The sequence below is a fragment of the Carcharodon carcharias genome, chromosome 3, assembly GCF_017639515.1.
Source record: "Carcharodon carcharias isolate sCarCar2 chromosome 3, sCarCar2.pri, whole genome shotgun sequence".
NCBI classification, from domain to species: Eukaryota; Metazoa; Chordata; class Chondrichthyes; order Lamniformes; family Lamnidae; genus Carcharodon; species Carcharodon carcharias.
The window spans coordinates 188,154,027-188,174,543 of record NC_054469.1 but is presented as its reverse complement, the minus strand read 5'-3'; the positions used below and the strand labels follow the sequence as shown (position 1 = coordinate 188,174,543).

At 40.5% G+C, this 20,517-nt stretch overlaps 1 protein-coding gene across 4 annotated transcripts in view; it reads left to right on the top strand.

Annotated features, from left to right (window-relative positions):
* nup153 (nucleoporin 153) overlaps positions 1-20,517 on the top strand; it is a 65,372-nt gene that overhangs the window by 19,397 nt on the left and 25,458 nt on the right. For 3 of the 4 annotated variants that reach the window (XM_041183836.1, XM_041183837.1, XM_041183834.1), the window contains 11 exons: positions 934-1,050; positions 4,711-4,755; positions 5,335-5,388; positions 6,398-6,544; positions 11,289-11,341; positions 11,445-11,565; positions 15,843-15,980; positions 17,607-17,699; positions 17,964-18,042; positions 18,134-18,262; positions 19,039-19,665. In XM_041183836.1, coding sequence (XP_041039770.1) covers positions 934-1,050; positions 4,711-4,755; positions 5,335-5,388; positions 6,398-6,544; positions 11,289-11,341; positions 11,445-11,565; positions 15,843-15,980; positions 17,607-17,699; positions 17,964-18,042; positions 18,134-18,262; positions 19,039-19,665 — 1,603 coding nt within the window. The remainder of the gene's footprint in view (positions 1-933; positions 1,051-4,710; positions 4,756-5,334; positions 5,389-6,397; positions 6,545-11,288; positions 11,342-11,444; positions 11,566-15,842; positions 15,981-17,606; positions 17,700-17,963; positions 18,043-18,133; positions 18,263-19,038; positions 19,666-20,517) is intronic. The other variant, XM_041183835.1, reaches the window with a different exon arrangement.

The window sequence follows — 20,517 nt, the reverse complement described above, 5'->3', positions numbered from 1 at the left end:
GTCTGGCAGCATCTGCGGAGAGGGACACAGTTAACGTTTCAAGTCCGTATGATTATTCAACAGAACATAATATGGAATGTTTGACTGAAACCTACATGAATACTGAAAATGACATTTCTCCCAAATACTTCAAAAACAGATTTTCATATTTATATGATGTATTATTATATGATGAATATACATTTATATAATGTATTTTATCATATATAGCTTAGGTGAACTTGAGTATTGCTGAAAAAAGACACAGCTTCGACAAAAAATGCCGCCTTTCAGTAATACTCAATAACATACCAAATGTTACTGTGCTGCTTTATTGCTCTTTTTTATTGGCATCTGGGGATCGTGTTAATTTTCAAGAGTTATTTTTAAGATATATATTTGTGGCAAGGCTATCCCTAATTCTCCTTGAGACAATGGTGGTGAGTTAACACGGGATCCATTGGATAATACTTTGCAAGCACTGCCTTAGTCCTTTGCTTTACTATGCATGTCCTGTATTACATGCACTAACTGCATTGAATGCTGAAATGCTGAGGTCACTTTGCTAATTTTATAGAAATGCATTGGTCCACAGTCTTGACAAAAATAGAATGTAAACAAAGAGAAAATTAATGTTTGTACCCACTTGAAGACTTAACAGTTCCCACCCATTTGAAATGGCTGAAAAGCATTTGCATTTCACTGCAGATCATAAGTGCTATGATTGCATGATTCCTTGTCATAAATAAAATTTCAGACCATTTTGTTTGTGGCCACTAATTTTCAGTCTTTTTTGTCTTTGGCCATTCTCACCCTTGAGTTCCCATTGATTTTAAATGTGGAAAGATTAAGATGCAAGTTATCATGCTGACATTTCTGCAAGACTACCTAATTTCATCTATGAAATAGATAATTTCCTTAAGCTGTAAAAATTGTGAACTTAATAACCACCAGGTTCCAATAAGGAGACAGATGAAAGCAAAGCCAGCAAGTTCACCATCTTATGGAGTGACTAGTGCCACTGCCAGACGCATCCTTCAATCTTTAGAAAAGATGTCAAGTCCTTTAGCGGTGAGTCTTCATATTATCTATTATAGTTTCCACCAGGTAGTTTGAATTTCATTGTCCACTGTCCTGCAAAATATTAAAATTGTATTGAATATAGTTGATGTAATTCAGTCATCAAAAAAAACTTGCACAACAAAGAAATTACTCATCTTTGAGTGTGTTTCCAGTTTAGTCAGGCTTATCGAACCTTTTCGCTCAGGGGCCACATTTGTATTTTCTTCTCGCTCAAGGGGCTGATGTGCAAATTTCAGAAAGCTAATGTTTGGCACAACATTTAAGATGAATTTCAAAATAAAGTTGTGGCATGAAGCCACTTGGCGCGTGCCCACTGTCGCTCTCCCTGAAGGCGCGCGCCCACTGTCGCTCTCCCTGAAGGCGCGCGCCCACTGTCGCTCTCCCCTGCCCTTTTATGCCCTGATGAGGCTAAAGGTAGGAGAGGAACAAACTGATTGGAGGGGCGTTTTCTTTAAGAATCTCCCACTGCACTTACCAGTATTTTGCAAAGTACCTCCGCAGCCGCGTTGTTGGGCTTTGCAGGCCTGCGGGCCGGATATTGGACAAGTCTAGTCTATGTAGAAGTCTGTAGTAGAATAACATTTCCTTTTGTTGATGTACTGTTATTTCCTATCTGAAAGAATTCTCAATTAAGGTCTCTGTCAAGGCAGTTCTGTGTCACAAATCATGTTTCTCTTCTTGGTTCCATTTGTTTTACCGGGGTGTCAAGGAATTATTAAGATTCCATAGTTCTAATTCATGTTTGCATTTAAAAGTATATGTTGAAAATGCATCATCACTTGTAGGGATAATCAGTGTGTACTCACCTCTTCGATTCCTCGGCACCTAGACGAGGGTGTGATACTGTGGCATTATTAATTTCTATGCATTTCTATGCAGCATTTTTATCATATTGAAGTGAAGTGATTTTTGTCAACTTAGTGACAGTGGTAAACAAATGTCTGGTTGTTCCGAGATAGCCACTTGATTTGACTTTTGAATTTATTTTGCTTCATATCATGATAAGTGGTGAACAGACAAAGTTACACAGAGCCAAAGGAGGAAATGTTGGAATCAGTGACGGGGAAGCTTAAGAATCATTTTTAAGGGGAAAATTGAGTTTTAGGGAGGGAATTCCAGAGCTTAAAGCCTTGACAGCTGAAGGTACAACTGCTAATGGTTGAGTGAAGAATGGGGGAATGCACAAGAGGCCTGAATGGAAGAATGCAGAGTTCATGGAGGGCTGGAGGAGGATACTGAGGTTGGGGGTGGTATGGTGAGGGCATGTGGCTGGGATTTGAACACAAGGGCAAGAACTTTGTTGGTGGATCAGGAGGAAATGTAGGTCAACAAGCATGGGCAATGGATGAGAGTTATGATCAGTTTTGAATGAATTTAGTTTTATGGAGGGTCGAAGATGGGACACAAAGCGTTAGGATGGCTTTGTTTCGAAAGAGGAAAAACATGGATGAGAAGCACATAGGCTAAGGCAGGGAAAGAAATAACATTTTGGAGGTGAAAGGCAGCCTTGGTGATGGAGAGGATATGGGATTGGACACTCAACATTGAGTTGCAATAGAATTCATGGCAAAGACTGAAGATAATGGCTTTAGCCTTCCCAATGTTAAATTGAAGAAAATCTTGGTTCATCCAGTGCTAAATCTTGGGCAAGCAGTCTTGACAACACAAAGACGAAGCATGGTGATGGTGAGGTAAATTGAGTGTCGTGAGTGTTAATCTGGAATGGTAAATTTTCAGATTATATCACTGAGGGGCAATGTGGTTAAGAAATAAAGGGGGCCATGGAACGGATCAATGAAAGGGGTGGATGGAACAAGGTAAATGTTCAGGAGTTAAAAGAGAAACCTTTGCAGCAGCTCCCCTGTCTATGACTGGATAAGAAAGAGTGGAATCAGGTGAGAGAAGTCTCATTTGTCTGGGCAGCAGAGGAATGTGGCCTGGGCAACAGTGTCAAAGGTCACAGACAGATAAAAAAGGATGTGATGGGATAGTGCAACACCATCCCCAAGAATGTTCACTATTACTTTGAATAGGGCTAATTAAGTGCTGTGGTGGAGCTGAAACCTGATTCGAGAGTTTAAAACATGCTCGCAGAAATTCCAATCTCCACTGGGTCATATCCCAGTGGTACCCCAGAAGATGCGTCGAGGGCGGCGCGCGCACGCACGGACAGATGCACAGAAGGACGGACACACACAAGGATATGGGGACACGCACACACGGGCTCGCGCGTGCGCACACGGGCTCGCGCGTGCGCACACGGGCTCGCGCGTGCGCACACGGGCTCGCGCGTGCGCACACGGGCTCGCTCGCGCGCGCACAAATGCACGCGCGCGCTAACACACGGGCGGGCGTGCTAACACGCCGGCGGGCGTGCTAACACACGGGCGGGCAAGTTAACACGCGGGCAGGCGCGCACGCTAACACACACACACACACACACACACACACACACACACACACACACACACACACACACACACACACACACACACACACACACGGCTGCACGTACCCCGCAGCTGCTGCCCATCACTGGAAGGAGTCTTGTACTAGATTCATTGTACGTTTCACGCCAGGCCCCGGTTTGATGTCCAGTTGGGATATGTGCAGCTGCAGTCTAAGGTAAATAAAAAGGAACAGAGTGGCAATCCAACTGTGGTTGCCACTCCATGGCAGTTGGCAACAAATACTGCTTTATTTATTTCTGAGTTGCTGAAGATAGATGGTATTCTGAATAAGCCAATATTGCTGACTGTTGTCTTAGGTGAAGAAAAGCAAGATTAAGGCCGCCTCCATGCCCTTCTAGATCCTTGGGGTATTTTTTTAAGCTTATTCTGTATTGACCTGAAAATTGAGCTTGACATTGTGAGAATCCTCCCTAGAAATCAGCAATTTGATTGAGGGGTTTTCTGTCAATTCATTATGATTTCCAGCAACTCCGTTTGAATTTGTAGATGCTTTCCACTTCACCTATATCTGGCATTTTTTAAATCCTTACATGGGACTTAAAATGACAATCTCATCAACTTTTTAATATAGTGATCTTGAAACAAGGTTTTAATTTAAAATTTTTGTTTTTATCTGAGCCTAAATGGTGACAAGTCACATGCCCACGCAATAAACAGGAGAAATAAAATGACCTGATCTCTATTTTGTTATTATTGTTCTTGGATAGTGTTCAAAATCTTATGAAAGTAGATATATTTTATTGTACATTTGAGGTGGATTAACAGCTCAATTTCTTTCAAGCCTTTTGTTATAAGCATTTAGTAACAAAAGCTAAACCATTTTTACTTGAATGATTTTGGTTGTGATTTGTTGGCGTTACAGTTGAAGCTTTTAACGGAATCTATAAGTAACTTATTTTGATTGCAGCTGTATTCATTTATATCCTGCAAGTGTTAGTTGGCCCATTAAGCATAATTTAAAAAAAGAAATAGAGGGTGCTGATGAAAGCTAGGCATTTCGCAGTGAAAGATGAGAAAGCCAACCACCGTATGATGCCAGAGGACTGGAGTTTAGGATGAGTCCTTACAATCATCTTTTGGTCAGTGATTGGACTTTAGAGGAATAAGGGGAATAAAAATGAATGGTTAAATATTGAAGGAAAAACCTTTCTTGTAACATTACGTACTGTGCTTTTAGGATGCTAAAAGAATTCCATCTACAGTGATATCTCCATTGCCTATAGTAAGTGAAAACAACTCTCCTTGTTTGCTAATTTGTATCTTGGAATATGTTTTTTTGATATTCATAAAAACTTTGTTGACACAAACTTTAATTTCTAGTTTTATTTTAAATTAACTTGTCCTGAGGTTGTAAATTTTGTCAACTTATTTCAAAAAATGCTAAATCCTGTTATTGGTATGTATTTTGTTCTGTTCAAGTTAATCTTCCCTGTGGTTCTTATGAGATCAATAATGAAGAGCATCAATTAATTGAATGTAAACTACTTTGTGAAAAGCACTATATTAGTGTAGATTACTAGGTACATTGAGAACAAAGAATATCCATAACTGGGGACTGTGTGTGTGTGTGTTGTGTGTTGTGTGTGCGCAAGCCTATGAGATGTTGAACATAATCTCGCTGATGAGTACTCAAGCCATTGCAGCACTCAAAAGTATGTTGTTTAAAACTGTTTTAAGAGTAGACAGAACTCTGAATATTTTGAATCCCTTTTCCTTTTATCATTCCTCTGCTCTTTATCTTAACTGATATTTCATGCCTCCTCCACAATGCTGATCATGCTTAATGTGAACTTTGTTTCAGTCCTTGGAGAAAAGTACTGTAGATGTGACTGGCTGGCAGTCCAAGATGAGAAAGGTAGGATATTGTGGAACCCTTTTTCATATTGGGTAAATGTCTACATTCCATTTGAAGAGCTAACTTGGAAGATGTAACTTACAAGGGGATCCTTACAAAAAAAAGTAAGGGCTCTATTCATATGTGTAATCAATGCAAGTTTGAAGCATTATCTGGCAATAGTTCGCTTATTAGAGTTTGATGGACTGGTTGGTGGTAGAGGATTGTTTTTGATGCTAGTGGCAAGTGAATTTGCACAGTCTAAATTAGTTGAAAGAACCCAAACAGCAAATACAAAGTGTGTAATAGTGTCTTGTCGTCCAATGTCTTGGAGACGTAGGCAAAATAGAAACGTGTTGAATTCCCCCCTCCCTCCTCTCTTTTGATTTGCCATTGGCAGTTAGATTTGTTCGTTATCTCTGTGATTTTAAAGAGAAAAACTTATTGATTTTTGTCATCAGATCATGTTTAAATACCTTGTTGAAAAACTCTGCAGTGTTTGTTCTTAAAGTTGAAGTACATATGTGATGAGGAATAGAACGATGGCAACAGAAGTCAAATGGGCTTAAGTAACAGAAGCATAATATTACCAGAGCAGCTGTTTGTAATACATTCAGCTGCTCCTTGGTGAATGTAGTTCAATTGTCTATTCACTGCGCTACACACATAGTTGGGTGCTATGAGGCTGTTCCTGCCAGCTTTAGTAAAGGGAAGAAGTGCTTTGGGAAGAAGGATTTCCTCTGAACTGCAGTGTATCTATTTGTAAACTTTTAGTTGCTAACTCTAATTTTAGGTTGAGGAAATTGTTTGGTGTTTTGCAGGTAGTCCTGCTTCTTGAAGTTTTTGTACATATAATATGGTACTGAGGATAGTAATTGATTTTCCATGGGCAAATAAACATTTGATTATGATATTGTTGGACAAATAACTGTATGGTAGCTCCAATTTAAATAGCCCATGATTACAAAAAAAAGTAAAATTAAAATTTGTTATTGCAAGTTTTGAAATCCTATTCCTATTTATTTTTCAGCTGGAAACACAGGGCCCTCCAGTCCAGAAACTTCAAACACCTGTGATTGTTTCTGGACCTGCAAATAGATCCATCTTTTTTAAACCATCTCTGACCCCCGGAGGGCAGGGTAATAGACATATTGACAGGACAGAAATTCAAAACAATGTAAGAAATAAATATATTACTTTTTGAATATCTGCATGTTATATTTGCTTAATGCCAGTGTTTGTGCTGCACTTGAGTCTATCTGTCCCTCCTCATCCAACTCTTATCAATATAATTCTCTCTTCCTTTCTTAAATGCATTTGTAATATTCACCTCACCTACTCCCTGTGGAAGCAAGTTCCACATTCATATCTATCTCTTGGAAAGAATTTTCACCTGAGTTCCCTATTTGATTTTCTGGTAACCATCTTTTATTCATGATTCCCAGTTCCGCTTCACCCCACAGCGGAAACACTGTCTGCTATATCAAAACCTTTTAAAACTTAAAAATTAGGAATTAGGCCGCCCCTCAGTCTTCTCATTTCAAGAGCAAAGGGACGCAGCCTGTTCATTCTTTTCTGACAGGTGTAACCTCACAGTTTTGGTGCCATCCTTGTAAATCTTTTTTGCACTTTCACGAATGCCTCTATGTCCTTTTATAATATGTTGACTAGAGCACGCAGTACTCCGCATGTGATTTAACCAAGGTTTGTTGCAAGTTTAGCATAATTTCTCTGCTTTTCGATTCTCTGCCTCCCAAAGTAATCCTTGTGTTTGGTTTGCTTTTGTTGAGGCCTTATTAACCTGTTTCACCACATCTAGTGACTTGTGTATGTATTCCGTTTGCTCCTCTACCCCATTTAGAATCTTATTGTCCAAGTATTATACGGTCTCTGTTTTTCTTTTCAGAAATGTAATCCCCCACACGTATATATGTTACAATTTATTTGCCAATGTCCATTCTTCAAGTTTATTAATTGAAATTCTTTGTCCCCCTCATGGTTGACTGTACCTCCTAATTTGGTGTTATCTGCAATTTTAGAGATTGTGTTTTTGATTCCAAAATCTGATCCATTAATATTAACAGTCAACAACAGTGACCCCTGCATTGATTCTTGTGGAAGCCCACTCCTTACCTCCTGCCTCTGAAAGCTACTATTATCCCATATCTCTGCTTTCTGTCTTTCAGCTAGCTGCTAACTGTTAATTGTCCCCTAACTCTGCATGGTTTGACCGTTCTTATCTCGTCTGTTATGTAGTAAATTATCTATTGTAATACCCTTGGGCTATCTTCCCTGTTAGTTCAGAATATTCAATGAAGGTGGTCAAGCAAAACTTTCCCTTTTGAAATGCAGGTTGACTTTATTAATGTATATTTGATTTCTAGGCTATTTTCCTATTTCCTCCTTCAGTAGGGATTCCATTAATTCTCCTACTGCTGATAATCTGACTGGCCTATAGTTGCTTGGACATGTTCTATCTCCGTTCTTAAATATAACTTTATATGGTGAAGTTTTTTTTTCATTCTTTCATGGGATGTGGGTGTCACTGGCAAGATCAGTTTTTATTACCTATCCCAAAATGCCCTTGAACTGAATGGCTTGCTAGGCCGTTTCAGAGGGCAGTTAAAAGTCAACCACATGGCTTATGTGTCAGGAGTCACATGTAGGCCAGATCAGGTAAGAATGGCAGATTTCCTTCCTTAAAGGACATTAGTGAACCAGATGGGGTTTTACAATAGCCATTAGTTTCATGGTCCCCATTACTGAGACCAACTTTCAATTCTAGGTTTATTAATTAGGTGTATTTAAATTCCACTACTTGCTTTGATTGGATTTGAGCCCATGTTGCCAGAGCATTAGCCTGGGCCTCTGGATTACTAGTCCAGTGGCTTTACCACTATGCCTGAATGCTGTCCAGGCCTTGCTGCATTCAAGCACCGTCTGCTTCAGTATCTGAGGAGTTGCACGTGGTACTGAACACTTTGCAATCATCAGCGAACATCCCTACATTTGATCTTATGTTGGGAGAAAGGTTATTGCTGAAGGAACTGAAGATGGGTTGGGCCCAGGACATGACTCTATGGTAGTGCTGTCTTTACCACTGGAAAATCCATGCCCTTAATTAATTAGTCAATCAAAAAAGCTTATTTAATATCTTGTTACTTTAAATCTGGTATATCATTTCAACTCTCATCGTCAATGTTCACTTGATGCATCTCCCTGGTAAATACTGAACAAAACAGTTATTTCTACCATTCTGCCATGGCTGCCTGTGATTTTTATCATGACTGTACATTTGTGCCCCTATTCCCATCTCAACTTTCCTTTATATGCCTGTAGGTATTTTATTATTTTGTTTTATTTTCCATGATTTAATTTCATAGTTCCTCTTACATTCCTAATTTTCTTCTAATCTATTCCAGTAAATAAAAAATGAAATGAAATCATTTGATTAATTATTGTAATTGGAATTGAAAAATTCTTGCTGTTTAAAGTTAGTGTTGCTCACTTGCACTGTAATTTTTTTTGTTCTTCACTGCTAGTTAAATGAAACAATATCTTCCTCAGGCATCTTTTTATCCGAGGTCAAGTTCAGGAATCTGGCCCCTCCCTAGCCGCCCCTGCACGTTTATCTTCTCTCTGTGGCTTTCCAAAGAAGCTTTAGGGCATTTAAGCTCTTTACTAAGCAGAATGTGGCAGCTAGTGCTGTGAAATAGGGGCATAACTCCTGTGTGGATTCTCTCCGCTGCTCCCTCAGGTTTTCTGTGCTGACTGAGTTCTGCAGGATCGTCCATTGGAAGATTGCCCTGTAGAATTGGAGGAAGCTAAGTGGGAATTTTTTTTTGTCTGATCAGAGTTGGAAATAGGGGTTCCGACCTGGAACAAAAGACTCGGGCCCAAAGTTGTGAACGGCCTGGTTCAGCTTCTGATTGTTGCCAGGGAGAGGGATGGAGTCATTTGTGAGGGAACAGAGTTTGTAACAGGGCCTAAAGGCAATGTTTCTGACATCCCACTTAATTGAAGAAAATTTCTTCTTGTCCAATATTGGTTGTCAGACAACTTAAGACAGGAGGAATCAAGTAAAGTGAATGAGAGGTAGAGCTGTGCATTGTCAGCATATATGTGAAAGCTGACACCATGATTTTGGGTGATGTTGCGAATGTAGATGTGAAAAGGAGGGGCTGTGGTTAGATCCTTGAAGGACACTAGAGATAACGGTGCAGAGCAAGAAGAGAAGCTGTTGCAGGTGATTTTTGGCTACAGCAGAATGGGAAAGAATGAAACCAGACAGCTGCATTCCCAGCGAGTCCAACAATGGTGGGGTGATATTGGAGCAGAATTTCATGCTCTGCATGTCAAAAGCTGCAGATGGGACCAGGAGAATGGGTGTAATATGTGACTGGTGAGAGCTGCTTTGGTCCCATGGTGGTGCTTTAAACCTGATTGGAGGGATTTAGACAAGAAGTTGTGAGAAAGACGGGCATGCATTTGGAAGGCAATAACATGTTCAAGGACTTTGAGGTGGGGTGATAGTTTGCATGGGGAAGAGGGGCGATGATGAGAGGGGACACTACCTGTGGGGAGAGAACCATTAATAATTTCATCTAACACAGTAACCATAGTAATGGAAATTTAGTGGTCGGAATAGGGTTTCGAGAACAAGAGGTGGGTCTCATCAATAACATGAGTTCAGAAATGATATGAGGAGAGAGTCTAGACAAACCTGCAAATTCAGGTTTTGGCAAGGGAAACCTTAAGTTTGGCCTAGTGGGCTAGGGGAAGGGAGGGAAGTAGCAGAGGTAGCTGAACGAATGGCCTGGATCTTTGTAGCAAAATATCCATAAGATCATCTCACTTATTGGAGGAGGCAGGGACAGCTGGTTTAAAAAGACACGTAATGGTGGAGAAGAGAAACTGGGTGTCACATCTGATTTCCTGGATGGACAGTTCTAGTGATGGAGAGCGTAGCCTGATAATGCTTTAAGTGACTTAGCTAGATCTAGCAATGAATGGTTAAGCCATTTGTCCCCACAGATGTACATAATCTCCCCTGGATTTAAGGGAGTGAGATGAGGGATATTCCAGGGACAGCCATTAGGGTGGGAAAGAGTAATGGGGACAAGGACATCAAAGGTGCTGGAGAGGATGTGATTTAGTGAATCAGTTGCTGCTAAGATGCCACCTTGAATTAAAAGCCAAGTGATAGATAGTTGGGAATTTGAAAGCGTAAAGGTAAGTGAGTTGGAGAGTTTTTTAAGGTTTGATACAGAAAGAAGTGGGGAAATTGGCTTGGAATAGTGGGTAGTGGAGGAGGAGAATGTGGATAAAGCACGATCCAAGGAAATGATCAGAGATTATCTTATCAGTAATGGCAACAAAAGGGGTAGTGCGGCTGTGTGAGATAACAAGATCGAGGGGGTGGCCATGTGCGCAGGGCGGTTTATATGAAGGAGTAGTTTTGTGAAAGGAGGGCAGTAAACCTAGTAGAGAGAGAGAGAGCGCAAAATGATTTGAGATAGAGGTTGAAATCACCAAGGATGTGAAGCTGCTCAACGCAGAGCCAGAGCAGAAATAAGACGACAAATCATCCTAATCCCAAACCCTTGGATTCCAACTTCCAGTCAGAAAAACAACCATTCGCCACTGCTGTCTGCCTCCTAACTCTTAATTCAATTACGTACCCAAGTTACCACCATTGTTTTAATACCTTATGTTCCAATTTCCCAAAAGTCTGATATGTGGTACTCTTTTTTTTTAAACTGTTTAGGTACTTCACCGCTAAATGAGTATCACATTTTGTAAGATGACAGGTTTTACTGATGATTTGACTATAAGATTACACAATTTTTTAATATGCATCAAAGGAATTATATACATAAATTAGATCCATTTCTTAAATTTCAATTTCTTGGTATTTTTAGAGAACAAGGGAGAAATCACCTGCCCCTGAAATTAGCCTTCAAGCAACAAAAAGGTATGGTATCTGCAATACTATTAGCATTGAATTACTTTCAGACAGGAGTTTGTATCATTAATCAGTTTTCCTTTGACATTCTCCCTTTTTATTTGTATTGTAGTGATAGCAGCTGTTCATATCAAGTAATTGGTTCTCATGCAACCAATGGTCTCACATTTGGGGGAGCTGGAGGAAAAATGAAGAGAGATAAAGGACATTATTCATCCAGAGGTGCACAGGAAGTAAGAGTAAATTGTCTTCTAATTCATACAATTCAGTATTACTAGGTTTTCAAGCATCAGCACTGAATCTTCCATCCTGTGAAATAGCTGTTGCACAGTTGAGCTTTCAATTTGTACAGTATTCCTTACATATGGTGCTACAAGAAATGTTGAGTTGACTCCATAATTTAACATGATGGATTTTTTTCACCTTTTTGAGGTCTGTGAATGGCGCAGATTTACTAATGGTGGCAGCCTTTCGTCAGGTGAGACAATGGTGTGCGCTGTGATGGTCAGCTCTGTGTTGAGCATTGCTTGATGTGGCTCAGGAGCCCCAGTCAGGCATGGCTGTCTCAGCTGCATTTGTTGCAGAGGAATACAGTGGGCTGTGAAGGTGCATGATTTGCTCACCTCTGTTCTCTCTGGGCCCTCTTGGCCAGCTGAGCTTTGAGATTCTGCTCACCTTTTCCAATGTCCTTCCAAACAGTCAGCCTCCAGAAGTCATAAGATGTTAGCAACTGCCTCCCAGTTGCCAGTGTCATGAATGCCATCTTCATATCTCGTTTGCACTTGCCCTTGTAGCGGAGGTATGGAAGTTCAGGAAGTCATGCCCTAGTGGCCAGTTCACTATACAGAAGGTGTTTGAGTAAAAGCTGTGCTCCATCCAATGAAAGTGACCAAGCCATTGCACACACTCTGGGACCTCTGAGCTGGTGACCTTGTCCTGTCATGAGATGCTGAGGATACATCTAAGACAACTAAAGTGGAAACTTCAGCCTTTCCTTCTACCGAGCAAATGTTGTCCATGTCTCACTACTGTAGGGGTGTGCACCGAGAATGAAAGCTTGGTAGATTCGCACTTTAGTGTCCTCAGTCAAGTTGCTGCTGTTCCACACACTGTTACTCAGCTTGGACATAATAGCTGTAGCTTTTGCGATGGATGTATTTATTTCAGCAAGTGAGTGATTGCTGGTGATTGTGGAGCCTAGATATGTGAAGATATCAACAGCTTCCAGTGTCATATTGCCAATGCTGATAGATGGTGGTATGGCAACACCCTAGACCATGACATTCACCTTCCTGATGCTAAAGGTCAAACCAAACTTTACAGGCATTGGAGAGTATCCATTTGCCACATTACAAGGTGTTCTGTGATTTGGAATGCCAATGCGGCATTGTTAGCGTAGAACAGCTCTTTGAAGACTTGGTGCGTCTTTGTCTTGGATGTCAGGCGAGCAAAGCTAAATAGCTTTGCAGCAATTCTGGAATGTAAGTAGACACCCTCTGCTGCTGTCATATGCCTTCAGGTCACTTACAAAGGGAAAACGGTGCCAAAGGGTGTTGGTGCTAGAACACAACCATGTTTGACCCCAGTGTGGATCTCGAAGGGTTCCGATGTTGCCCCATCATAGCTGACCTTGCCCACCATCATTGCCATGGAAATGGGAGATCACATTTTGCAGCTTCGGCGGCAGCAGTTTTCTCCAGCTTAAATAGACTGCCTCTGCTCACGTGGTGTAATGCCTTTATGAGATCAATGAAGGCAATATATAGTGGCCTTCTTTGTTCACAGCGTTTCTCTTGCAGTTGCCAACTGAGGAGACTGTCAATTGTAGATTTTCCACTTATGAAACAACACTCAGATTCAGGGTAGATGTATTGAGCCAGAATCTGCAACCTGACCAGGGCAATTCTTTTCCCATGGTGCTTATCAGAGAGATGCCTCAATAGTTGTTAGAATCACTATGGTCACCCTTGTTCATATGTAGGGTGGCAATCTTTGCATCGCTCATATCCTGGGGCACTGGCCCTCCCTCTAGCAGAGACGGAGAAGTTGGTGCAGATGCTGCAGCAGTGCTGGTTTCCTGTGCTTGATTGTTCAGGCAGTCTACATCAGCATTTGGAATTTATTTGTCTGATAGAACCAAGGAGTTACATTACTAAACATTGAAGAGAGCTGTGTTGAGCTAATAAAATAGTGGAACAAAAACAAAAATAGCTGGAAACACTCAGCAGGTCTGACAGCATCTGCGGAGAGGAGTACAGTTAACATTTTGAGTCCATATGACTCTTCATCCGAACTAAGGAAAAATAGAAGTGAGATGAGAACTGCTGAGTTTTTCTAGCTATTTTTGTTTTTGTTTCAGATTTCCAGCATCCGCAGTATTTTGCTTTTATAATAAAATAGTGGACTGGTCATAGAATATTCAAATAAATGTATCTGGGGAAATCTTTGGTAATAAAGGGTGTACTTATTCTGGCACTATTTATAACTCTTGTTGAAATTTTGAGGTGGAACAGCTGCAATGTGGAAATTAATCTTATTCACAAATCTCAAAAGGGCAGAAAAATCCTTCAGTGATTTCTTTCCTCACTGTTAAAATTGCTTAAAGAATGAGAAAAATATTACAAAAGAATGGATTTTTTTCACATTTTGTAAAAGCCACAGCTCCATTTGTCAAACCAAACTGGTAATGCTAAGTGAAAGGAAGTAAAAGAGCTCCATGTCACACATTTTCTTTCTTTTCCCTTCCTACATTTAAAAATGTATGTGTTCTTCAGTCTTTAGAAAGAACTTCAGAATAGCAGTGGGCTGGGGAGTATGTATTGTGATTGGAGTTTGGTGCAAACCATGAAAGGGATGGGTTCTGAGTAATTTACCTCACTTTTCATCCCTAGTGTGATGTATTAATTTCACAAACAGGTAATTTACCATTCATTGGGTCTCATAACATAGTTTAAGGGCTATGTGGATTATAAGACAGTAACCTTACTCAGTTTAGTTGAATGATTCCAATTTTATCTCCTATGATTCAGCAGGATGAAACAAAAAAATTACCAAGAAAATATGAACAGAAAAGGAATGTGCCCTGGGACCTGTGGAGCAGCTCAGAGTTTGGTCTGGAACCAGACAAAGTAGCTGTGTCCAAACTCTACATGGCAAAATCCTGATCCTTTCAAACAGTACTGCAAATACAACAGCAACTAACTTGTGGTTATATAGCCCTTTAACATAGTAAAACATCCCAAGGTGCTTCATAGGAGCTTTATCGAACAAAAGTTTTGAGTCACCTAAGGAGATATTAGCTGTCCAAAAACTTGGCCAAAGAGGTACGTTTTGAGGGTTGTCTTGAAGGAGGAAAAAGAGGTAGACATTTAGGGAGGGAATTTGAAAATGGGGATGAGAATTTTAATATTGAGGCATTATTTAACTGAGAGCCAACAAGCACAGGTTTTAAGAGAATGGGACGATGCGAGTTAGGGCATGGTTGGGAGAGTTTTTGATGACCTCGGGTTTACAGAGGATAGAGCATAGGAAGCCAGGAGAGCGTTAAAGAGTAGCCAAGCCTATAGCTAACAAAGGCATGGATCAGGGCGTCAGCAGCAAATGAACTACGGTTGGGGCAGAGTCAGGTGATGTTAAAGAGATCTGGCAGTCATGGTGTGAATGTGTGGTCAGAAGTTCATCTTGGGGTCAGTCTTGGACTGTGGCCAACCAAAGGGATGGAGCCAATGGCTAGGGGACAGAACTTGTGACAAGGACCATAGACAGTGGCTTCGGCCTTCCTAATATTTAGTTGAAGGAAATTCCTGCTCATCCAGTACCAGTTGTTGGACAAGCAATGTGACAAGTTAAAGACGTGTAGGAGTCGTGTGATGAGGTCAACTGGATGTTGTTAGCATATGTAGAAATTGACACTCTTTTCAGATGATGTAACCGAGGTACAGCATGTGGATGAGAAATAGGAGGGAGGATTGTCAAGGATAGATCCTTATGGAATACCAGAGGCAACAATGTGGAAACAAGAGAAATTGTTGCAGATCATCCTCTGGCATACAACTGAAACAATGAGAATGGAGCTAGGCAAGTGTCGTCCCACCCTGCTGGCTGATAGTGGAGGGGTTCTAGAGGAGGATGGCGTGATAAACCTTCAGAGGCTTCAGACAGTATGAGGAGGGGCCATTTACCTTTGTCACAATCACACAGGATCATTTATAACTTGAAAACCATTTTGAATTTCGACAGTCAAAATTCAAGTCTTGAGCCAAATCCTTCAAATTAGCAACAATGCAGTTTGATCATCAACTTAGCTTTGAGCCTGTAATTAAATTATAACCCTTAATTCCCTCTCACTTGATTTATGCAGCATATACAATGTATTATGCATTGTCAACATTTTTGAGTTGCTTGCCTACTTGCCATTTTTGTAGGAGTGATGCAGTGTGTTTGTTCATTGCCAAGTAGCATTTGTGCTGTATATTAAAACTATAACTTGCAAATAATGTGCCCTTTGCAGGTACAGGCCTCAGCCCCAGAACTGCCAGAAGTATCTTTACCAATTAAAAGTACTGCATTGCCTACCTTCAACTTTGGCCCCCCTTCCACAGCTGTATCACCTGTGACAACTACTGTAACAAAATATTTTACTGACAAGGTATAGTGCTCTTGCGAGTTTTTACTTTCATACATACAAATGTACGAATTAGGAGCAGGAGTAGGCCATTCGGCCCCTTAAGCCTGCTCTGTCATTCATTAGATCATGGCTGATCTGATTGTAACCTCAACTCCACATTCCCACCTATCTTTCACCCTCTTGCTTATCAAGAATCTATCTAGCTCTGCCTTAAAAATACTTAAATACTCTGTTTCCATTGCCTTTTGAGAGAGTTTCAAAGACACTCAACCCTCAGAGAAAACCCTCATCGCTGTTTTAAATGGGCAACCCCTTATTTTTAATTCTTCCCCTTCCCCACATCGACCCTGTCAAGACCCCTCAGGATCTTGTGTGTTCCAATCAAGTTGCCTCTTAGTCTTCTAAACTCCACCTGTCATAACACAACCTTCTCTGAACTGCTTCCAGTGCATTTACATCCTTCCTTATATAAGGTGACAGTACCCCAGATGTGTTTTTTTTATTAGTTCATGGGATGTGGCTCAGCCAGCATTTATTGCCCATCCCTAATTGCACTTTTTCAGAAGGCATTTAAGAGTCAACCATGTTGCTGTGGGCCTGGAGTCACAGACCAGGTAAGGACGGCAGATTTCCTTCCTCCTTTAAAAATCAGCAATGGCTTTGTGGTCGTCATCAGGCTTTTAATTCCAGATTTTTATTGAATTCAAATTTCACCATCTGCAGTGGTGGGATTTGAACCCAGGTCCCCAGAACATTATCTTGGATCTCTAGAATACCAGTCCAGCGACAATACCACTATGTCACCACCTCTCTCACCTATATAACTGAAGCATAACCTCCTTTTGTTTTCAACTCCCCTCGCAATAACAATAGCATTTTATTTACCCTCCTAATTACTTGCTTTACCTGCATACTAACCTTTTGCGCTTCATGCGCTAGGATACCTAGATCTCTTTGCATCACAGAGCTCTGCAATCTCTCACCATTTAGATAATGCTTTTTAAAAATATTTCTGCCAAAAATGGACTATTTCCTATTTTCACACATTATATTCCATTTGCCAGCTCTTTGCCCACTCACTTAAGCTATCCAAATCCCTTTGTAGCCTCCTTATGTCCTCTTCACATCTTGCTTTCCTACCAAGTGCACTGCTACAACATCTTTAATATTAGCTTTTAACATTTTCCCCATGACAGATGTTAAGCTAACTGGCCTGTAGTTTCCTGCTTTCTGCCTCTTCCTTTTTGAGGAAAGGAGTTACATTTGCTATTTTTCAACCTAACAGAACCGTCCCCAAATCTAGGGAATTTTGGAAAATTAAAATCACTGCATCTCTATCTCACTAGTGCAAAATAAGTATATTGTCTAAATGACTGGCATCAAAACCACCTTTTTTGGTGGTATGAACAATTTTGTGCCCTCTGACAGCAATATTGACAAACAAGGCAGTGTCTTAGACATTTTAAAAGGGCCTGGTGTGTACTCTTTTTAATGCTCTTTATAAAAAAAAAGCATGTTTCCCACCCATACAAAGATCAATTGTCTGCTTGCCTAGACCGTGGTATGGAAACTGTTAAGTAATAGTGGAAAAGAGCAGCTTTGAAATCCATGTGCATGTTCTAATAATTCCTCTTTACTCGTGTGCAGGCAGTGGTATCCAGTCCTAACAGTGTTGCCTTCACCTTTTCTACACCGAACATAAAAGCAACTAAGGCAAATCTGCAACCTGTTTCGGTATCTGTAAGTAATTTTGTTGAGCATTAATTTTTGAGAGTTCTCCTGTTTGAGAGTAAAGTTTTTACATAAAATGTAATATATATCTGCCTAATTTATTTCTACGAGCTGAATAATTGATTTGGAAATTATTCAATGCAACTTCCAAGCTATTGAGTGTAAAGTGGCAGCAATAGCAGCTAATGTGACATAATGTTGTCAGCACTTGTAAAAATTGACTATTATTTCTTTTCTCATACCCCTCTTCCCCACCATCCCACCATCACAAAGACTGGATTTACCTTTAGTGAGCCGATTGACAAATCAGTTCCATTTGTTTTTGTATCTGCCAGACCTTCCATTAATGCAGGTATACATATTTTTACTGCATATAAATTAAATTCAGCCAATGACACAGCTTGACACTGACAGCTGATAAAATCTTTCATACAATATTTTAGCAAAATGCACCACATCGCCTTCTATTTCTACACCAACAAACGAGAGTAAAGGTGAAGAATGTGATGGACCATTGAAACCTGCTAAAACTTTGAAGCAAGGCAGTGTCTTAGACATTTTAAAAGGGCCTGGTGAGTACTATTTTTAAATACTCTTTATAAAAAAAAAAGCATGTTTTCCACCCATACCCTGCAAGGTAGTATCCATTTTATAGGGTTCACTTGGAAAACAGCTAATGACCTACCAGATAGCAGGTGAATTCTTTTAACACTTGACAGCTGGATTGTAGTATCTTTCAGTAACACCATGAAATTTGGACACCAAGCTGTACAAGTGTCTTGCAATTGACAGGTATAGGGATAGCTCTCTGATATGTGATGGGAACCTGAAAAGTATAAAGATGATTGCTCAAGTTTAGGAGTACTTATGCATATTAAATTACCTTTGCGCTACATTGTAACATTAATTTCTATAATTAGTTTGTATAGAAGTGGGTTTAATTATACTTGGTGTGCATTTCTGATTAGATTATATACGTGAACCTGATTTGTTCTGCAGCAGGCCAGGAAGTTTGACTCAGTAAGGGTTGCAGAGTTCAGCTGAGTTTGTGAAGTCCTGGAGAAATTTGGCTGTGTTTCATGTATTGACCATGTGTACAAAATTTGTTAATTTGCTCGGTCGAGCAGGTAGGGCTATCTGGACAGAAATGTTGAAGTGCTGTTTGTTAATCTACCCCGCGTCTGATATGTGAAGTCCTATGTAACAGAATTCCATTGCATTATTAAGGACCCTCTCAGTATTTTTCTGTTGCTGTCCCATGAATGTTGGGATGTTGGCGAGAATATTGTGTGCGTTTACGCACAAACAAACTACTTAAACTTATGTCTTTTTTTTAACCTGTTCCAAGAATTCACTTCGCCTTCGTTGTCCACACAATGTATCACCAAGTCCTTGGACAATGCACCAGCTACTGTGAAGCCTTTGCCATCAACTACTGGAAAAAGCAGTTCCTCCATTGAGAGCTCAAGCACCTTTGGATTTGGAGATAAGTTCAAACCAGCTGAAGGTTCCTGGCAATGTGGCTCCTGCTTTCTACAAAACAAAAGCACAGATAGTAAATGTGTTGCTTGTCAGACTGCTAAATCTGCACTTCCTGTACAGACTAATAATGAGTCAGCCAACAGAGACAAAGCTACATCTAAAGAGACTTCATTGAGTTTTGGAGACAAATTCAAACCTGCAATGGGTACATGGGGCTGTGACATCTGTTTGGTTCAAAACAAATCAGAAGCTGTAAAATGTGTGGCTTGTGAAACACCAAAACCTGGAACTGGAGTAAAATCTGCACTGACTTTGCCTGTGGTAACTGAAAGTACAAGGATCAGAGAGCCAAACACTTCCAGCAGTACTTCTGTGGGATTGGGATTGGCAGATCAGTTTAAGAAACCTGAAGGTGTTTGGGACTGTGCCGTGTGCCTCTTACAAAACAAAGCTGAAGACAGCAAGTGTGTGGCTTGTCAGTCTACTAAGCCAGGTAGGTGGTGTTTTTTCCCCACAAAATGGCCATTTCTGGCAAATCCTCATTAATTTGCTGCTGATCCCTAGTTGCATTGAGAAGTAGTGATGCGCCTGTCATTGGGCCTGTGCAAGGTGTTGTAGAATTTCATAATTTTGCTTAGTCATCAAGGACTGGTAGCCATGTTGTTAATGTGGCGTGGTTATGCTTTTGGTTATGATACCCTGGCCCCAGATATTGATAATCGGAGATTCGGCTCTTGTGATCAGGGGAAGCAGTTGAGCCTTTTGTTGTAGGAGCTGGTTATTGCCTGGCATAAATTTGGCCAACCACTTTTCAGCCTATGTCTGGATGTTGTCCATGTTCTGCTGTCCTGAAGAATTGTAGCCACAGTAAAATAGTCAATGAGCGATTTTCATCCTGACATGATGGAGGGAAGCTTGAGGCATGAGGAATATGCAGGGGGGTTCTGAAACTGGAAGTGATTGGCCTCCAGCCACAACCATATATACTTTGCAATAAAAACAGAAAATGCTGGAAATACTCATCAGGCCAGGGAGCATCTGTTGCAAGAGAAACAGAGTTAAAGGCTGATCTTTCATCAGAATTGGGAAAAGCTTGAAATGTAATAAACTTGAAGCAAGTGGTAGTTGTGGGGACTAAACAAAAGGGTGGAAGACAGGGGAAATTAAATCACAAAACGGTTGGTGGTGCAGGACCAAAGGGTCTGTCAGGTTTGATTCCATTTACTAGAGGATTTTCTTGTTGACACCCATTGATCTCCTTCATGGCAGACACTGAATGTTGCCTTCATGTGGAGAGTCGTTACTTTCAACTTTTTAGCACCAGCTCTTTTACCACAAATGGATG